The sequence below is a fragment of the Bos indicus genome, chromosome 13 (genome assembly GCF_029378745.1).
Source record: "Bos indicus isolate NIAB-ARS_2022 breed Sahiwal x Tharparkar chromosome 13, NIAB-ARS_B.indTharparkar_mat_pri_1.0, whole genome shotgun sequence".
Lineage (NCBI taxonomy): Eukaryota > Metazoa > Chordata > Mammalia > Artiodactyla > Bovidae > Bos > Bos indicus.
In genome coordinates, this window is record NC_091772.1 from 54192878 (window position 1) to 54211233 (window position 18356).

An 18356-nucleotide genomic window follows, 5' to 3' on the forward strand; every position below is an offset into this window, starting at 1 on the left:
TAGCTCTTTCTCTCCTGGTCCCTCTCTCCATCTCCGCCCTCCCTCTTTTCTGCTTCCCTCTCCCCGTCTCGTCGCGGTTCTCCGCCGCCTCCGCCTGTTTTTCTCTCGCAGCTTGCGCTCCCTCCGGGTGCGTCTCGTCTCCGCCTTTGTAGCTCGCTCCCTCGCCGCATCCTCCTCTCGCGTCCCTGTCGCGCTCGCGCGCGCCCGCGGACCCTGCATCCCTCGCGTCCCCGCCCCCGGCCCCGCCCGCGCCGGTACCGCATTGCCGTACTGCAGGGGCGCGGTGCACTGCGCCTGCTCGGGCGATAGGTGGACCCCCCTCCTGGAGAGATAAAACCGCCGGCGCCGGCACCGCCAGTCCCTCTGGCTGAGACCTCGGCTCTGGGTAAGGACGCTGGGCCTCCGGGTCCCCATCCCCGCCCCCAGCTTTCCGCAGAGGGTCCCTTCCCCGGGGACCAGTCCTGGGGGCACCGGCTCCTGGCGAGGCTGCGCTCCTCCCTGCGGAGATCTGCCGCCCTCCCAGCGCGCCCGCACCGGCACCGGGGTCAGTCCCCGGGGCGGCCCTGGGTGGGGTGGGGGCACCGTGGTATCGCTTGTTTACGCGGCGGCTGAGGCGGGGACGACTCTCCTGGACAGTGGCGATCGACCTGCAGCCGTGACCTTGGGACTGCCTAGGGCCCTGCCGGGTTGAGGAAGGGTCGTCAGTGCTGGGGGCTGGTGAGGGTGGGTGCTGTGGGTACCCGCCATGTAGCGGGAGAGCGGAGGAGGTCAGACCTGAGGGGTCCTTGCCACCCCGCCCCCACCCGCGCTGGCGATGTCCACTTGGTATCTGCACCCTAGGGTGCACCTTTTTCTCCAGCTTTCCCTCCCCCAGCTGCCTGTCACCTCCTGGGCTACCTAGGTTTCCCCATTGACCTCCAAGATGGAGCAGGGGCTGCGACTCTGTGATTAGAGGGGAGGGGGAGGGGATGGCCCCCTGCCCCCAGCAGGCTGAGGGCATCTGTCTGTCATTTGCTGAGCTTGGCTGCTAGGGCCAGATTCACCCTTTGGACAGAGCAGGGACCCCCACCTCCCTGCCCTACTGTCTGCCCCCTGTCCAGATCTGGGCAGGGCCTGAGCTATTCTGGGCCCCTGATCTGGGCACTGCATCACCCTGCCTGAGGTCTCGGCCAGCCTGTCTCCCTGTGCCAGCCTGCCGGGCAGGGATGAGAGGAAGATGGCGCCATCGCTGCTCGAGGAGGGGAGTGGGAAGCCCTGACCATCTCTCCACTGTGACACCTCGGCGGGGGGGGTGGGGGGGTGCTGGGATTGGGTGCAGTGTCCCAGCCCAAGACCGTGGGTGGGGGAGCAAACACCGGGGACAGGGCATTGGAGAGCTGGGCAGGGTGACTCATCAACAGGCTCCTGACTGGTCATGGGGCTCACCAGCCTGGTCTTTCTCGGTCTCTCCAGAGGGGGGATAACCTCTCTCAGGGGTGGGGGTGGTTTGTAGCCACGACACTCAGACATTTCCAGCTGTTGGGCTCTTTGGGCTTGCTCCTGGGCTCTGCTCAGCTAAATGCAGAGACTTGGCTCTAGCCTCAGGATCTTGTTCTGTGGGGCAGGGTGTGCTCCCAACCTGGGCAGGGCAGTGTCTGCTGGGCTACTCCTGGAGGCCCCCCATCACCTGTGCCCCTGCCTCAACCCACAGACTCACTGCTCAGCTTCCCCTCACCCTGAGCCAGAGCACCCCAGGTCGTGCCAGCCCCTCCCCACGCCCCAGGCAGAATGGGCAAGGAGAAGACCCACATCAACATAGTGGTCATCGGCCACGTGGACTCAGGCAAGTCCACCACGACTGGCCACCTCATCTACAAATGCGGGGGCATCGACAAGAGGACCATCGAGAAGTTTGAGAAGGAGGCGGCCGAGGTGAGCCCTGGGGGAGCTCCCTGCTTTGCCTCCACCGTGAGGCTGGGGTCCCATGTGGCAGCCCGACTGGCACTTCCCTGACCCTGGGGCACGAAGCTCAGATGGTCTCCTCCAGAGCAAGAGGACGTGTATGTCAGAGCATCCAGATGGGAGAGGCGGGGGGTAGGGGAGCAGGGGCACCTCTCTGAGGAAATGCCTGTGGAGGAGATGGACCAACCTGCTGGACCTGCCCCGGGCCAGGGGGAGGCGCACTTCTCCCAGTACTGGTCACTGTCTCTGAGCCCCACAGTTGGGTTCCTGTAGCCCCGGGGCTGAGTTTGGGGCTGTGGGGGGCGCTGTCCTCGCTTGTCCCAGGGCAGGGTCAGGACTCAGAGTGGCTATTAATAGCCAATTGATGGGCACTCAGCCCATCAGCTCCATTTTCTCGTGCTGGGCTGGGGCAGGCCACTCATCCAGGGTGGCACCCTTTTTTAGGGGTGTCTTTGTCACTTAGTGAGGATGGGAGGGGCCCTGATGGCTGAACCCCCATTTCTGGAGGCTGATCCTCTCAAGTTCTGAGACCCATGTGTGGGAGGTGTCTATGAAGTAGGGGTCTGCTCTCTGTGCCCCCTACCTTCACCCCTGAGCTCTGGGAGAAGCCCCCTGTCCGGGGAAGCTGTGGAGGGTCTCACCTGGATGACTGGTGCCAGGGCTCAGGAGGGGGCGGTTGCTGGCCTGGGCTGAACTCTGTTCTCTGAGGGGGTGGGAGTGCTCTTGGGCCCCAACGCTATGTCTTTCCTTCCCTGCCGGCCTGGTATTTGGGGGGTGCTGAGGGTGTTCGCAGGGTGTCTGTCTGGGTAGCCTCCCTGGAGGGCAGAGCTCGGTCCTTGCGCAGCCCTGGCAAGGGGTTTTGCCCAGCTGGACAGTGAACACACAGTCCTGACCGCAGCCCTGGCCCTGAGCGTGGGGGGTCTTGCTGTGCACGCGGCGCAGGTGTTGGCAGAGGGTGGCCCGGCTTTGCTTCCCCTGCTCAGGTGAGGCGGGGGTGGGGGGAGGAGCCTCAGAGCCACTGGGGAGCTTTATCTGTAGAAAGAGCTGGAAAGCCAGGCCCTTCCTTGCGACCTCATCTGATTTCTTTCTTAAAAAAAAAAAAGAAAAATCACAGAGGGGTTTTTTTGGTTGGACAGTGTGAAACCCAGTGGTGTCGTCGGCTGACACAGAAATCTATCTGGGGGAGGGGAGACCCTGGCTTCAGATAAAGGGGAGCCCTCAGCCGGGGGAGGGCTTGAAACCGCCCGCGGCTTCTCTCCCAGGGCGGCTTCCAGGCCCTTGCGCCCCCTACTGGTAGATGCTCAGATGGCGCCCGTTGTGACTACAGGAGGCTGGTCTGGGCAGGCAGAGATGAGGTCTGGGTGTCCCCCGTTCCATAGCTGGGTCCAGAGTCCCCGGTCTCGGCAGGAGCGAGGGCCCTCTCCGCTGTGACATGCTGCTCCCACGGCCCAGGGGGACCCGTGACCAGGCCGTTGGGTCCGGGTCCGTCCTGAGCCACGCCCCCGCCCCTCCAGATGGGAAAGGGCTCCTTCAAGTATGCCTGGGTACTGGACAAGCTGAAGGCAGAGCGGGAACGCGGCATCACCATCGACATCTCCCTCTGGAAATTTGAGACCACCAAATACTACATCACCATCATCGACGCCCCAGGCCACCGCGACTTCATTAAGAACATGATCACAGGCACATCCCAGGTGGGCGGGGCTTCGGGGGTCTGGGGGATCTGGAGGTGGGGCAAGGACACCATTTAGGAGACCCTGGGGGCCCTGGAATTGGTGAGCGGTGTTTGGATTTCCTCGCCAGGGCATGAGACCCCTCACCTTTGTCACCACTCACCCCTCAAAGAATTGAGTAAGCGCCCCAGCATCTCAGCCAGGCAAGAGTGCCTATAAGGACAGCTGGCCACTGTCAAGGCCGACTTCACAGACAAGTAGACACAGAGGCCAGGATGGGGACACTGAACATAGGCAGAAATGCACCACCTCCCCCCGCCCAGACAATTCAACATTGCCAGGGCATTCATACAGACACACACTGCCTCTAAGGGTGAGACCCCCAGGTTCCATCCCCAGGTGACTGCCCAGGCCCCTGTCCACTGCCCTGAGGGGCCCGAGCTCACCCTGCCTGACCTTCTGGACAGGCGGACTGCGCCGTGCTGATTGTGGCCGCAGGAGTGGGTGAGTTCGAGGCAGGCATCTCCAAGAATGGGCAGACCCGGGAGCACGCGCTGCTGGCCTACACGCTGGGCGTGAAGCAGCTCATCGTGGGGGTGAACAAGATGGACTCCACGGAGCCCGCCTACAGCGAGAAGCGCTATGATGAAATTGTCAAGGAGGTCAGCGCCTACATCAAGAAGATCGGCTACAACCCCGCCACTGTACCCTTCGTGCCCATCTCAGGCTGGCACGGCGACAACATGCTGGAGCCCTCACCCAACGTGAGTGCCCGGCAGTGGCAGGGCTGCTTCCCAAGGGCCCTGGGTCAGGACGAGCACAGATGGCCAGTGGGGGGTCAGGGAGCTTTCCCCAGGCTGCCCTCAGCCCTATGACTGTGGTACTAGCCCTCTGTGGGTGTTGTGCTGGTGGGAACCACAGCATCCTTGGGTACAGGCACTCTGCCCTCAGTTCAGTTTCCCCAGGAGGCTGGCCAAAGCTGCTGCAGCCCCTTCTCTGGCCAGGGACACCCCCAGATTGACACTGTGGGGGCAGTGGCCGCTGGGGCCCAGGCTTATCTGCCCACCCTGGCTGTGGGGTGCATGGGGTGGGGGGAGGTGGGCGCTATGACGGTGCCTTCTTCTTCCTGCCCAGATGCCCTGGTTCAAGGGCTGGAAAGTGGAGAGGAAGGAAGGGAACGCCAGTGGCGTGTCCCTCCTGGAGGCCCTGGACACCATCCTGCCCCCCACACGCCCCACAGACAAGCCCCTGCGTCTGCCACTGCAGGATGTGTACAAGATTGGTGGTGAGTGAGGGCCCCAGGGCCACTACCTGCTGCAGCGCCCCTGCCCACCAGGCCAGCTCTGCCCTCAGACCCCTCCTGAGAACCGGCCCCAGGCCAGGAGCATCCAGGGCCCAGTTATTTCTGCCCCTCCCACCATGCTGCACACTTTCTGGGGGACCACCCATCCACCTATCTCCATCCATCCATCCATCTGTTCATCCATCTATCCCAAGTGTCCAGCCCTATGCCAGCACCAGTGGCACAGGAGACTCATTTATCACCCTCCACCTGGAGGTCCCCATCTTGCAGGAGACACCATCCACTCTAGGAATGAGAAGAGCTGGTCACGCAATGATACAGACCCATAAACAAGTTGAGGTCCACAGCGGGCCATAGTGGGGGACTCCCAGCCAGGAGGCTGTGGCCAGAGATGCTGAAGACCTGGGTGCAGGTGGAGTGTCACACTCACCCAGCACAGAGCACAGCCATCAGCCTCCTTAATGCCACAGGAGCCTCTGCCACAGCCAGGGAAACCAGGCTCGAGCCCCCTGCCCCCTGTCTTGGGGGGTATCACACCCCCACTGTTTGGCCACACGGTGTAAGCAGATCCTGAGAAGTATGGGGGCACCATGCCCCCTTGGGACTCACCCTTGAGATGGCAGCACCAGTGCCAGGCGGGCCACCCTGGGGGGGCTGGTCCACAGCCCGCTTAGTGATGCAGTCTCACAAGGAGGGCCCCTTGCTGCCTCCTCTTGGGTAGAGATGGGGCCTCTCCTGCCTGTGTTCCCTGTGTTCTGGGAACTTGCTTCCTCAGGCCCTTTTTCTCCAGATGGGGCAGGAGAAAGATCTCCACCTCTGTCTGTAGGTTCCAGCGTCTGCCTTGCCCAGGGCTTCCCATCCCCTTGCTCCTACCACATGGCCACTCCCTGCCTGCTAGGGAGGACAGGGCACCCCTGGCCCCAGCCTGCCCTCACAGCTCCCTTCGTCTCGGCCCAGGCATTGGCACTGTGCCCGTGGGCCGAGTGGAGACAGGGATCCTGCGGCCTGGCATGGTGGTGACCTTCGCGCCCGTGAACATCACCACGGAGGTGAAGTCGGTGGAGATGCACCACGAGGCTCTGAGTGAGGCCCTTCCTGGGGACAATGTTGGCTTCAACGTGAAGAACGTGTCAGTCAAGGACATCCGCCGGGGCAACGTGTGTGGGGACAGCAAGTCCGACCCACCCCAGGAAGCCGCCCAGTTCACGTCCCAGGTGGGCAGCCCAGTGGCCAGTGGGGCCCACCCCAGGCAGTACCAGGGCTATCCTCAGCAAGGGGGCTGCTGGGTGCCAGGGAGGACTGAGATCCTCGCTCTGCAGAGCAGGTCCCCAAGGACGGGCGGGGTTGCAGGCAGGAAGAGGGCAGGGTGCTCCTAGCCTCTGTGAGGCCCCGCTCTGGTCCTGAAAAGGCTGTTCTCAGTTTACTGCTGGAACAGGCCTGTGGTACTTTGTTCTCTACACGCTTACTGTGCCCTCTTTGGTCACCTCTGTACGTGAGTAGGATTTTTTAATTGGCTTTGCTGAGATATAACTGAAATACGATAATTAAGGTGTAGTTTTGTCATGCCCCTGCCTCTGCTCTGGTGCTGCCCTTTCAAACTATGCCCTTGTCATTGTTTATCTCTTGTGGCCTTTCAGATGCTCAAAGAGGACCTTGGGGTTCAGATCTGGGAGCCTGGATTCTCCCTATTCTGACCTTCCTCCATGGACAGCATCTGGGCCCCAGGGACCTGGGGTGGGCAGAGCCTCCTCCAGCTCAGGGCCCTCTCCCGGTGCCCACCTGGGCATGCCTGATGGCCTCGTGTACCTCTGCCCACAGGTCATCATTCTGAACCACCCTGGGCAGATCAGCGCTGGCTACTCACCAGTCATTGACTGCCACACAGCCCACATTGCCTGCAAGTTTGCTGAGCTGAAGGAGAAGATTGACCGGCGCTCTGGCAAGAAGTTGGAGGACAACCCCAAGTCCCTGAAGTCCGGTGATGCAGCCATTGTGGAGATGGTCCCGGGGAAGCCTATGTGTGTGGAGAGCTTCTCCCAGTACCCACCTCTCGGTGAGCTGGGTGATGGGGAAGGGGCAGCCATCAGGTGGCAGCCAGTCCAGGCCAAGGGCAGAGGACTACTGTGGGGGTGGGGTGGATAGAGGGTCCTGGACTTTCCTGCTGCAGCTTAGAGTTTAGAGGAGACCCAGCCTTGGTCTTTGTCTCATGGAGCATAGGTGGCCCCACTGGGTGGGCGGGGGATGGTATCCCCCTCTGCAGATGAAGTCCCCTGGGGACCCACTCCAGGCCCACAGTGTGGCAGAGTGAGGACTGACCGCCGGCCTCCAGCTGGCCTGCCCCACCAATACCCCAGGGATGACCCACAGATCTATATCAGAGAGCTGCCTGGCAAGGTTGCTGGCCATCGTCAGAATACCTTAAAGGGTGAACTGTATTCTGCACCAGGCTGCTCTAAGGACTGTTTACATGCCATTTAATTCCCACAACGACGCTTTGGCGGAGTCCCATATGTGTTATTCCTGCCATCTAAGGAGAAGGGAGCCTAGCACCTCACTGCCCCCTGCCTCCACCCGGGAAACAGTCAAACACGCTCAGAGAGCTCCGCGCCAGGGTCCCGCCCCAGGGCCAGGGGCTGGGGGAGGATGCTGCGGGCGCGAGTGCGCCTGCGCGCTGCATCCCGGCCTGCGCCTCACGCTTCCTCCCCGCAGGCCGCTTCGCCGTGCGCGACATGCGGCAGACAGTGGCCGTGGGCGTCATCAAGAACGTGGAGAAGAAGAGCGGCGGCGCCGGCAAGGTCACCAAGTCGGCGCAGAAGGCACAGAAGGCGGGCAAGTGAAGCGCGGGCGCCCGCGGCGCGACCCTCCCCGGCGGCGCCGCGCCCCGCCCCCGCCCCCACCCCCGGCCCAGTCCCCGGCGCGGCCCCGGCGCCCCGCCCCCCCGCCAGGCGCATGTCTGCACCTCCGCTTGTAAGAGGCTCTCCGTCAGCGACTGGATGCTCGCCATCAAGGTCCAGTGGAAGTTCTTTAAGAGGAAAAGCGTCCCCGCCGCCCCGGCTTCCGCGTCCAGCCTTTGTCACGCTCAGTGCCCGTTTTACCAATAAACTGAGCGACCCCAGAACCTTGTGCGTCTGCTGCTGGGGGGTGGGCGACCTGCCCTGCGTGAGGGCGCTCCTTAGGACCCTTCCTGGCCCTCCACCAAGCTGCCACCGCGTCCAGCTCCCATCACCCCTACTGGCTACGTGCCCAGGCGTACACCCACGCTAACCAGGTGGGCGGTGGGTCGCTGAATTCGGAGTCCAGCTGGTGAGGGGGCTTTGGCGTTCCCCTAGTGGGGGCATCCAGGACAAAGAATGGGTCACTTCAGATCCGCAAAAGGGGGTTGAATGTTTTGGGGGGGGTCTCTGACAAAGGGATGAGCAGAAGGCTCCTCCTGCACGAGTGATTGTCACACACACCTTGCTCTTCTCCTGGGTTTTCAAGCTCTTCGAAGTCTGCTCTTATACCCCATTCCCGCAAGCCAGTCACTTGTCCCACATCCACCCTGCTCCTCAGTGGGGCTCATAAAACAGCCAGGAACAGTGGCCCCAGAAACCCCAGAGCAAGCCCTGACCGTGGTCAGTGAGGGGGGGAGGGGGACGGAATGGCAGGATCACTCCCTGCCCAGCCAGCGCTGCCCCAGAAAGCAGCCCCCAGCCCCAGGGGGTGTTGGCACTGCCTACGGAGCTCAGGAGGGGCTGAGCCAATCCCCCACTGTGGGCGCAGTACACACTTGCATGTCTGCAGTGGAACTGGGCTGCGGGTTGTCCCTTCCAGCGTGAGCAGCCACCAGCCATGGGGTCCCACAGTGTAGGAGTCCCCTGGGGCTGCAGCAACAAATGGGCCCCAAGCTGGCAGCTTAAAACCACAGAAGTGGACTCTCTCACAGTCCAGTACCCCTGGGACGAGACCCAGCGTGGGCCGGCCTGCTTGCTCCAGAGGATCTAGAGGAGGGTCCCACCTCTAGAAGCCTCTGGGGGCTGCTGAAGTCCCTTGGCCTATGGCCACATCCCCCCAGCCTCTGTGACCATGGTCACATGGCCTCCTCTTCTCTAAGTCAAACCTCCTCTGCCTCACACTTACAAGGAAGTGCACTGAAGACCCTCCCCGCTACCGGATAATCCATGATCATCTCTGCTCAAGATCCTTAATTTAGTCACCTCTGCAAAATGCTTTCTTCTCACTTGTCGTGTCACAGGTTCCAGGACCTAAGGCCTGAGGCTCCTGAACTCTGGGAGCATATCCAGCCCACCACCCCAGGTGGGGATGGGAATTATGCAGCCCAGCGAGGGGGCAGTGGGACAGAGCAGTGCATGGAGTCCAGGGGGGTCTACAGAGGGGCTGTGGTGTCTCCACACCAAGTTCCAAAGTGGGGCTGGGTCCCCGGAGGCCGTATGAAGGGAGAGTAGGGCCAGATAAAGGATGACCAGATTAGTCAGGCTGCATGGGGACCCGCTTTCCTGTGCTGGCGGCCTGCAGACCTCCCAGGAACCATCTGGGCTGATCCCCAGAGGCCTCCAAGGAAGGCAGCCTGAGTAGGCAAATTCAGACACAGAGAGTGAGAGTTGCTCAGTTGTGTCCAACTCTGTGACCCCATGGACTGTAGCCCACCAGGCTCCTGTGTCCATGGTATTCTCTAGGCAAGAATACTGGAGTAGGTAGCCGCTTCCTCCTGCAGGGAATCTTCCTGACCCAGGGATCAAACCTGGGTCTCCTGCATTGCAGGCAGATTCTTTACCATCTGAGCCACCAGGGAAACCCACAGACACAGCTCCCCTAGCCAAATATGGATTTCAGAGAAACAGTGGACAATTTTTAACATGAATATGTCCCATACACTATTTATACCAAAAAAGTATTGTTTGCTCATCTGAGATTCAAACTTGATAGTGCATTTTACCTGGCAGCCCTACCAGAGGAAAGTGGACGCCTCCTGCCGCTCTCCTGAGATGTGGCCTGTCCCTCTGGCCAGCCTGGGCTGACCCCGCAGGCTGTCTGTCCCAGGAAGTGTCCTGACACACTTGTCCCAGTTAGAATTGGGGTCAAGCAGGAAAAACCTGTCAGCTTGAGACAGGCTAAGAATGAAACCAGCCCCTGGCTGGGGTCAAAGGAAGCCCCCGAGCGTGGTCCCTGTGGAGACCCTCACCCTCTGGTCCCAGTGGCTATTACAAACTCTGGTCATCCAGATGCCAAGACTGGGGGCTATGAGCCTGTCCTGCTCCCCAGAGGGCTGTCCTTGGGCCACACCGCTCTCCCCCCCAGGTGAGTGTTTCTGGAATGGGGACACAGATCGTTCCAGGCTGGTGGGCTCTCAGGATAGCTTGAGGATAGAGGTAGAAGCAGTATCCCATTCCCACAAAGTCTGGGCCCGTTGGGGGTCCCTGCCATGGTGGAGGGTGAGGTTTCTCAGAGGGTCTCAGTGCCTTGGGATCCCTTGGGGATGCAGAGATTAAGGCAGGCCCAGGAAGGTGCCAGCTCCTCATATGATTCCTGGCAGGGCCCTGTGCCTCGCTGCATCTCTGGTGCCCTGCTCCAGGTTAGGGACGGAGAGGCAGAGGAGAAGAAATCCAGACTTCGCTGATCCGGAGGTGCAGTACCTCCAAGTGTCCACGTGGGGGAAGCACATGCAGCACATCTCCCAGGACTTTCTGGCTGACCTTGGGGGTGGGTCAGCACCCTGCAGAGCTGGGGTAGGCAGGGGCCTGGGTCTCCGGGCTATTCTACTTAGCGGAAGGGGCTTCAGGGGGAGGCACTGGCCACACCCGGGGACCGGCAGTGAGAAGGGGCGGCTGGGTGAGACGGCTGACCCCTGCATTACCCTGGGCGTCAGTTCTCAGACCCTCACAGGGTCGGATGCTGCTGAGGTCGCAGCCAGGGACTCTGCACCAGAGATGAAAGCATGAATATTTAAAACTCAGGGTCACACAGCGCAGCCCTCACACAGCACGTGGCTCTGAAAACCCCACTCACTGCAGGAGGGGGGCCCAAGGGACAAAGACAAGCAGTGGTGTTACTGAGTAAATAGTTTAACCCTGAGGGCCTTCTGGAGGGTTCTTGGGCCCCGGGGTGTCTGGATAGAACTTTGAGAACCTTTAATCTGGGCAGCAGTGCAGCTGGCAAGGGTCAGGTTGCTGCGCTCTCCACCCGATGGAGACTGGGTGAAATCAGGCAGTGGGTGGACGACCCCCTAAGGTCAGGCGCTTGTGGGCGTCATGTGGCCGCTTCCGCACCTGCCTCCTCTGCTGTCCAGTTCCTGGTGCGGCCATCTGAGTTCGGGCTGAGGTCACTGGGTGAGATGGAGGGCCTTCCCTTTGTTTCGATGGTAGGTTGGTCCTTTTCCTCCGAAGTTTGGGGCAGGGGAGCACAGGAGGGGACGAAGTCCACTGGGTCGGTAGGGTGGGGGCATCAGCTTCAGAGGCGGTGGGTGGTTGGACAGGGGGTGGGTGGATAGGGTGGGCACCACAGCCCAGAAAGTGCTCCCTGGGATGGGGATGGTGGTACAGCCGCAGGGCTGGGGCCCAAGGATGGGACACAGACCAGCACTCACACCAGGCCTAGATACCTAGGCTTCCCTGGATGATGTGGGGACTCAGACAGCAGCCTTCCTGCTGGCCATGGGGCTGGTGCCTGCAGCCTGGGTTTGGTGAGTGGTCCCTGAAGCTGGGGCCTGGGGCTGGTCTCCCACCCTCTGCTGGGCTGGTGAATAATTGAAAGCAGGAACCACCAGGACCTGACTGGCAGCTTCAGTCTGTACTTTGTATGCCTCTGAAAAATTCATGAGTCCTTGGGGCAGCAGGGTCCTGCTGAGCTGGCCGAATCTGATCTATCTCCTGTCCTCATCTCCCCAGGGTTCTCAACAACTCCCCTTAAGGCAGGAAGCACCTTCTCTCTCTCCCCCAGGGACCTGGATGACCCTGGTGGTGACAGTCCTGGGAACAGCCTCAGACTGTTCCCGGGGATGGCTGTGGGCGTGTCTCCTCCTGGGTGCCCTGATATGTCTCTGAGTGGGGCCATGGTTGTGCCAGACTGCATGAATGTCCCTGGTATGTGTACCCAGCTATGCACATGTGTACGAGTGTGACGGGGATGTGAAGCTTGCGGGCCTGTGTGTAGCTGTGTGGGGTGTGAGAGGAATGTGGTGGGCTGTCCTGGAGCCCACGGGAGCCGGCATGTATGCAGATGTGTGTGCAGGCGTGCATCTCGTGCATGCTTGAGGGAGCACGCATGTGCGTGCACACATATGTACATGAATGTGCGTGTACACCTACACAGGCTATGTTGGCTCTACCTGCACTCCTGGCTGGCTGCCTCCAATCAGATCTGAACTCCTGGGGGTGCCGTGGGTGGCTGGACAGCGGCAGTGCTGGGCAATTTTCCCAGCCCTGCAGCCATGCAGGGAGAAACCAGCCAAGTGGCTGGGCTGGCTGCTCCCAACTCTGCTGGGGTGGGTCTGGGTGGGTCATGAAGGAATGGAGCTTTGTGTCTGGAGGAGCTGCTGCTTTCTGGTGTCTCTCCGTGGAAGTTGCCTGGGGAGGAGGTAGAGGAAGGCTGGGGGGGCCGCTCAGATGTGGGCTTGTGGCTGGGAACCCGGGCAGCACAGAGGTCCAGTCAGCTCACACCAAGATCTGGGCCTGGACTGTGTGCAGAGCGGGGGAGGTGACAGTGTCCAGGCTCTGCCTCTCTGGGGTCTGCCCTGGCAGACTGGGGGTGCTTGGAAGGGTCAGGGGGGCAGAGACCAGATCACAGTCTCTGGAGGTGATGGTGTCCAGGCTCTCCCTGTCTGGGGTCTACCCTGGCATGGTGGGTGGGCCTGGAAGGGTCAGCAGGGCAGAGACCAGATCACAATCTCTGGATTGTCTCTCTGAAGAGGCTTGGCAAAGTGGTCCCAGCTTCTGAAAACAATCTCATCAGGGATGCTGGCAACTCTGGGGGGCATAGGGCTGTGGCTGGGCTCGTGCCAGCCCTGAGTGCCTGAAGGGCCAGCTCTCTGGGCCAGAGAGCCCACCCAGGGCTCTGGTGGCAAGAATGGTGCCAGCTGCTGTTTGAAGCTAGGTCTGTCTAGCTGGCTGACTGGGTCCAGGGCTCAGCTGCCTAGAAGGTGGGGGGATGGGGCGGTAAAGTTGAGCCAAATGGGGAGGGGTGGGGAGGGGGCACGACCATGTTTCTGCATCCCGTGTTGGAGTTCATGAGTTTCCTCGTCCATCTCTGGCCTCTGAGCAGACCTCTTGTTTCACAGAGTAGGCAAGGCCTGCAAGGGTGCTCCATGCACCAGAAGGGCTGGGGTCTGGGCTGGATGGTGCTCCCGCAGACCTCAGCTCTCTTGGAAGGCTGTGGCTGCCCCTGCTGGGGTGGGGGTGGGGCTCCTGGGATGCTCTGTGCCTCCTGTATCTTCTCATGCCGTTATTTCCAGTGAGTCTCCCAGGGTCCTCATCCCTGTGTTGAAGAAGGTGGCACACATTGGAAAGGCGAGTTTGCAGAGCCAGCCCTGGAATCGATTCACTTAGTTTTACTTTAAAGCTTATATAACGCTTACTCATGCCAGGCATTGTTCTAGTGCTTTGCAAACCTTAACTCTGCACGGTCATAACAATCCCGTGGTATGTTTACTCTGATTACTCGCCATGCACAGGCTGGGAAACTGAGGGACAGAGAGGCCCAGCACTGTGCCCAGTTACCGACAAGAGCCGTGAAACAGAAGCAAAGACTGCGGTGCTCTTTGATGGTGTGAAGGTAGAGACTGTCATCAGGTAGAAAACCCAAGGTTACTTTGTGGAGCTCCGATGGTGATCTGTGGCCACTTGGCCAGTGTGCCCCCCAGAGATGCTTGCCCTGCCCAAAGCCCTTCCTGGGGGAGAGCAGCTCTCCTCCCCAACACCCCAGACTCCTGCCTCTTTGCCATGAGCATTCTCATTCCTTGGCTTAGGTATTATTAGGAGCTTTAGGGAGAGAATTCATTTGTTGGCACTATTTCATACTAAGGAGTGAATGGCTAGCTTCCCAGAAATATTTGCAACTTAAGAGAAAATCTTGTTAACCTAAATCATGGTGTCTTTCTAAAATATATTTATTTATTTATTTTTGGCTGTGCTGGGTCTTCATTGCTGCGTACAGGCTTTCTCTAGTTGTAGTGCGTGGGCTTATGGTGGTGGCTTCTCTTATTGCAGAGTACTGGCTCTAGCGAGGATGGCCTTTGGTAGTTGCAGCTCGCGGGCTTCTTTGCCCTGCAGCATGTGGGATCTTCCTGGACCGGGGATCAAACCCATGTCCTCTGCATTGCAGGGTGGACTCCTCGCCACCAGATCACCAGGAACTCCCTAAATCAAGGTGTCTTAACCTCAATGCTAGCAACATCAGTGGGTAGGGAATTCTCTGTTGTGGGGGTGGGGAGCCTGTCCTATCCTCTGCCCCCCACCAGATCCCAGTAGCACCTGCCCTAGGCAAGAGTGACTGGCCTAACTGGATCTTATCTCTGTGGGTGGACACCAGGAGGGGACAGGATCAGTGTATCTGAGCTGGGAGACCCTCCACAGGGGAGGGTCTATAAGAAACCAAGAAAGAGAGTGCTTGTAAGCCAGGACTGGGGTTGCCGTACATCTCCCTGCTATTTCCTGGATGCTGCTCTGTGCTGGGTGATGCGTTACAGGGTCATCTCTGTTCAGAATCCCCAGCAGCCCTGTAAGGTGGGAGCCATGGCTCTTCACTTGATCAGTGAGAACTCCTGCAAAGATCCTTTGATCTGCCCAAGGTCACACAGTTGAAAGAAGCCCGTGAGGTCACCTCTGGCAGTGCCATGGGGTGGACTGCATTTCTGGTGGAGTAATTCATCAAGGGCCACCCCGCCAGAACTCTCAGTGTGGGCTGAGGGCTCCAGCTCCGTCTAGGCAGGTGTGTCCTTGTTTGCTGGTCCAGGAATCCAGCCTTTCTGTCCCATCTCCCTGGCTTAGAGTGTGGTGACCTTGTCCTGGGTGAGGAGGCTGTGGGGAGGGACTCTGACAGCCCACAGGCCCTGGTCCAGGCTGGACAGCTCTGTCTAAAGCCTACTGGACATCTGGCCAATCAAGCCAGGCACTCAAGTGAGCCAGGGCTGGCAGTGGGCAGGCAGCCAGGACCCAGATGCCGATGCCTGTGTGTGGGCAGGGCAGCTGACCACTCTGCTGGTAGGGAGCCTGTCTCCACGGCATTGCACTCCAGTGCACGTCCACCCACGGTCTACTGGGCCGCCCCCCAGCCACACAAGCCCCAGGCCAGTCATCAAGGGCCCATCCTGGCTGGAGGCTCCAGGCAACCTCCAGTTCTAGAGATAAGTGACTGTTCACTCATTCATCACCTCCTGTGGGCGGGGCCAGAGGCTGTGATGTGTGAGCAGTGGTCTGTGTGTGTGCACTAAGATGTGAGTGTGTGTGGGAGGATGTGAGTGTGTGCACTGGGCTGTGTGCAGTGGGCTGTGTGTGTGTGTGCGGGGCTCTGTGTGTGTGTGTGAGGATGTGAGTGTGTGCACAGAGCTGTGTGTGTGTTTGTGTGTGTGCACGCACACACAGGGATGTGAGTGTGGCACTGCCCTTTTCTTGCGCTCCCTGTCTGGGTGGGTGGGGGATGAACAGGAGGTGAGCTAATAAGTAGCACAGTTTCCAATTGTGAACCAGAGCTGAGAGTGGGGGCTGGGGTCACACCTCAGGGGAGACCCACAAGCAGGGACCTTCTGGTGCTAAAGGAGGGAACAGCATTCCTGGCAGAGGGAACAGTATACTGAAGCCCGCTTCACCTGCTTGAGCATCCTTGGAGCATCGTGTGCCCAGGGAGAGGAGCTGGAAGGGTGGGGAGCGAGTTGATCACCCAGATGAAAAGCCCATGGTGAGGAAAGTGGGGATCAACTTGCCATGGAAGCCTTGACACGCAGAGAACCCAGGGGATCACACCTCCAAACAAGAACACATGAACTTGAATGGGGACAGGGGTTACAGACTCCTTGTTTGCCTGGAGGCATGAGAAGGGGAATGTGAGATGCCTTATAAGGAAACTATGGGCTGGCGATGACGAAGTGCACAGCCTACCAGCCCCTCTCAGAATCTCCATGTTGATTTCTGCCCATCTGTATGTGTCCAGGGCCAACTCTGCTGCCTGATCTTTTCCTGCTGTCACAGGCGACTGTGGACTCCTGGCATCAAGGTGTTACTGGTGGTGGAGGAACACAAGTTAGCTCCTGCATGCAATTAGCTGAGTTGCCAGGGGCTAGGGAAGCTTGTTGAGAGATTTGACCCTTTAAAAAGAACCTATAAATTAAATTTATATTGACTTTAGTGTGTAAGATGTTTAAAAAAAATCAGTTCTTCCATGTCTTGAATCTTTTCCTCACTTCCTTATTTCTTCCATGAGCTGGAGAAATAACACAGCCCTTCCTCTGAATAACGGAAAATTCCTTGCAAGTGGTGGGGGTGGGGGTGGGGGACTGGACTCTGTCTGGGCAGGGACTTCCTGTTGCCCCAGATCAAGGCGCTGAGACGACAGCAGCTCAGGCCCAGGTTGTGTGATTGAGAACCTGTCTCTCCTCATTTTCCCAAATTAAGTCTTGCTTCTTGGCCTGGTGGAGCTCTCCCTCTGGGCCTCAGAGGAACCATCTGTTTTTCTGAAGGCATTGTGGTTGGGGAGGGAACTTGCTCCTTTTCTACTGGAGGAAAAGGGGTGGTGGTGAAGTAGGAAACTCTGCTTTTCAGTGTCTACCCCCCACATCCATGTGGTCACTGGCCATGGACCCAGGGTCTGAATGCAAGAACCCTCAAGGCATGCATTTTTTGTGACCACAGGGTGTCAACAAAGCAACAGATGGGGCTCAACCGAAAGGGCTCCCACAGCAGGGTACTGCAGTCACCTCCCCTGGGGATGGCCTGCAGGACCTCGATGCTGATGGCCCTTGGCCAGGATGGACAGCCAGGGGAAACCCAGCTTCCTCTCCACTCACTCCCCTATGCTCTGATGTCTTCAGGCCCCACTGTCTGATGTTAAGTCTGTGAAGCTAGAGTCACCACCTCTAGGCTAGTGGAAAAGTGGGTTCCTGGGAAATGCTGAGGCCATGACCTGAGCCATGGGAAGGGTCACCGCAAAGGTTCCCAAAGAGGGGATGATCCAGACCTGCTTCTAGATGGCCTCTGCCCCTGGTAGCTGTGATGTCCCCACTCCCAGTGCAGGCCTCACGTGTGCCAGGCTCTGAGGGACACGATGGTGGATGAGATGCACCCAAAGGCAGGGGAGCCTGGCCAGGAAACAGGGTCACAGCCCTGTGTGCTGAGATCCCTGATGGGAATATGACAGCTCAGTGTAACCAGTGATATGGGGGATGGGAGGAGGAAGCCAAGAGAGGGCAAAAGTGTGCGTTGGTCTCAGGAGGCTCTGAGGTGGTGCTGAAAGGACAGCGCCCTGCTCAAGAGTACAGGAGAAAGCTTTCTCCCCAAACTGGAGCTGGGCATCGTGTGCATCTGAATTTTTCCACTCCTCTTCTCTGGATCCTGTCAGTGCAGTCTTGGCAAAGATGACTTGAGCCTGAAAGCTTTTCCCATCTATTTTTAAATAAATGGAATTCTTGTCGCCTGCATGAAATTCACCCCAACTGACAGTTTCCAATGACCTGTTTTGTCTGGGTGGCAGGGGTGGGAACACTGGACAGCGTGCAGTCTACTTGTGCAAGACACAAAACTGAAAGCACAGATGATTACAGGAAGGAGCCCCGAACAGCAGAAGCAGAGGTTTTCAAACCTCAACACAGGGTTCACCTTTCAGAACCTCCAAGAGATGTGGTGAAGCTGTTGGTACCAACACCACTGTAGACAAGCGAGCTCAGGCCTGCACTTGAGCCAGGTCCCCTTTCAGCTGGGAGAGTGGTGCTCCCTCTCAGCACCCCAGGAGGTGATAAAGGTAGCTGGGCCCCTCTGGCCTCTGTTCCTGCCCAGGGTCTCGGACGCAGAGCCCACACTTGCTCCTGTCTCGATGCACCCGCACAGGTGCACCTCTGTGAACCCCCCAAGCATGAGCCCACTCTGCTCTCCCATCCAACCCCAGGGAGGGGCACCCCCAGGGAGGCACTGTGCCTAGCTCAGGTGGAACCCTGGGGTCTGGGAGGCCTCCCCTTCAACAGAATGGGCTGGGTCAGCCCTCGTGGAGCATGTAGATTTGAGTCACAGGTGATTTGTCTGGTTTCTGAGGACTGAGCATGAGTGTCCCCCAGGTGAGTAGACCCAATACATGCATGATGCAGTGGTCCCTTCTTTCCTTTTGTAATCCAGGTCCTCCTCCTCTTCCCTCATCCTGGGCTCAGTGGGGGTGAACCCACCTAATGCTAGCAGTCGGAGCCAGTGACCAGGCACAGAGGCAGGGAGGCAGGGTCAGGAATGTGGCCCCTGACATGCACTTGT

At 59.4% G+C, this 18356-nt stretch overlaps 1 protein-coding gene across 1 annotated transcript; it reads left to right on the plus strand.

Moving 5' to 3' along the window:
- Positions 1-232: 232 nt before the first annotated feature.
- Positions 233-8035, plus strand: EEF1A2 (eukaryotic translation elongation factor 1 alpha 2). The gene is made up of 8 exons (XM_019972052.2): positions 233-385; positions 1691-1911; positions 3456-3635; positions 4082-4378; positions 4749-4899; positions 5875-6131; positions 6736-6970; positions 7627-8035. The coding sequence occupies exons 2-8, from the start codon at positions 1768-1770 to the stop codon at positions 7752-7754; spliced, it is 1392 nt and encodes a 463-aa protein (XP_019827611.1). The 5' UTR covers positions 233-385; positions 1691-1767; the 3' UTR covers positions 7755-8035.
- Positions 8036-18356: the final 10321 nt, after the last annotated feature.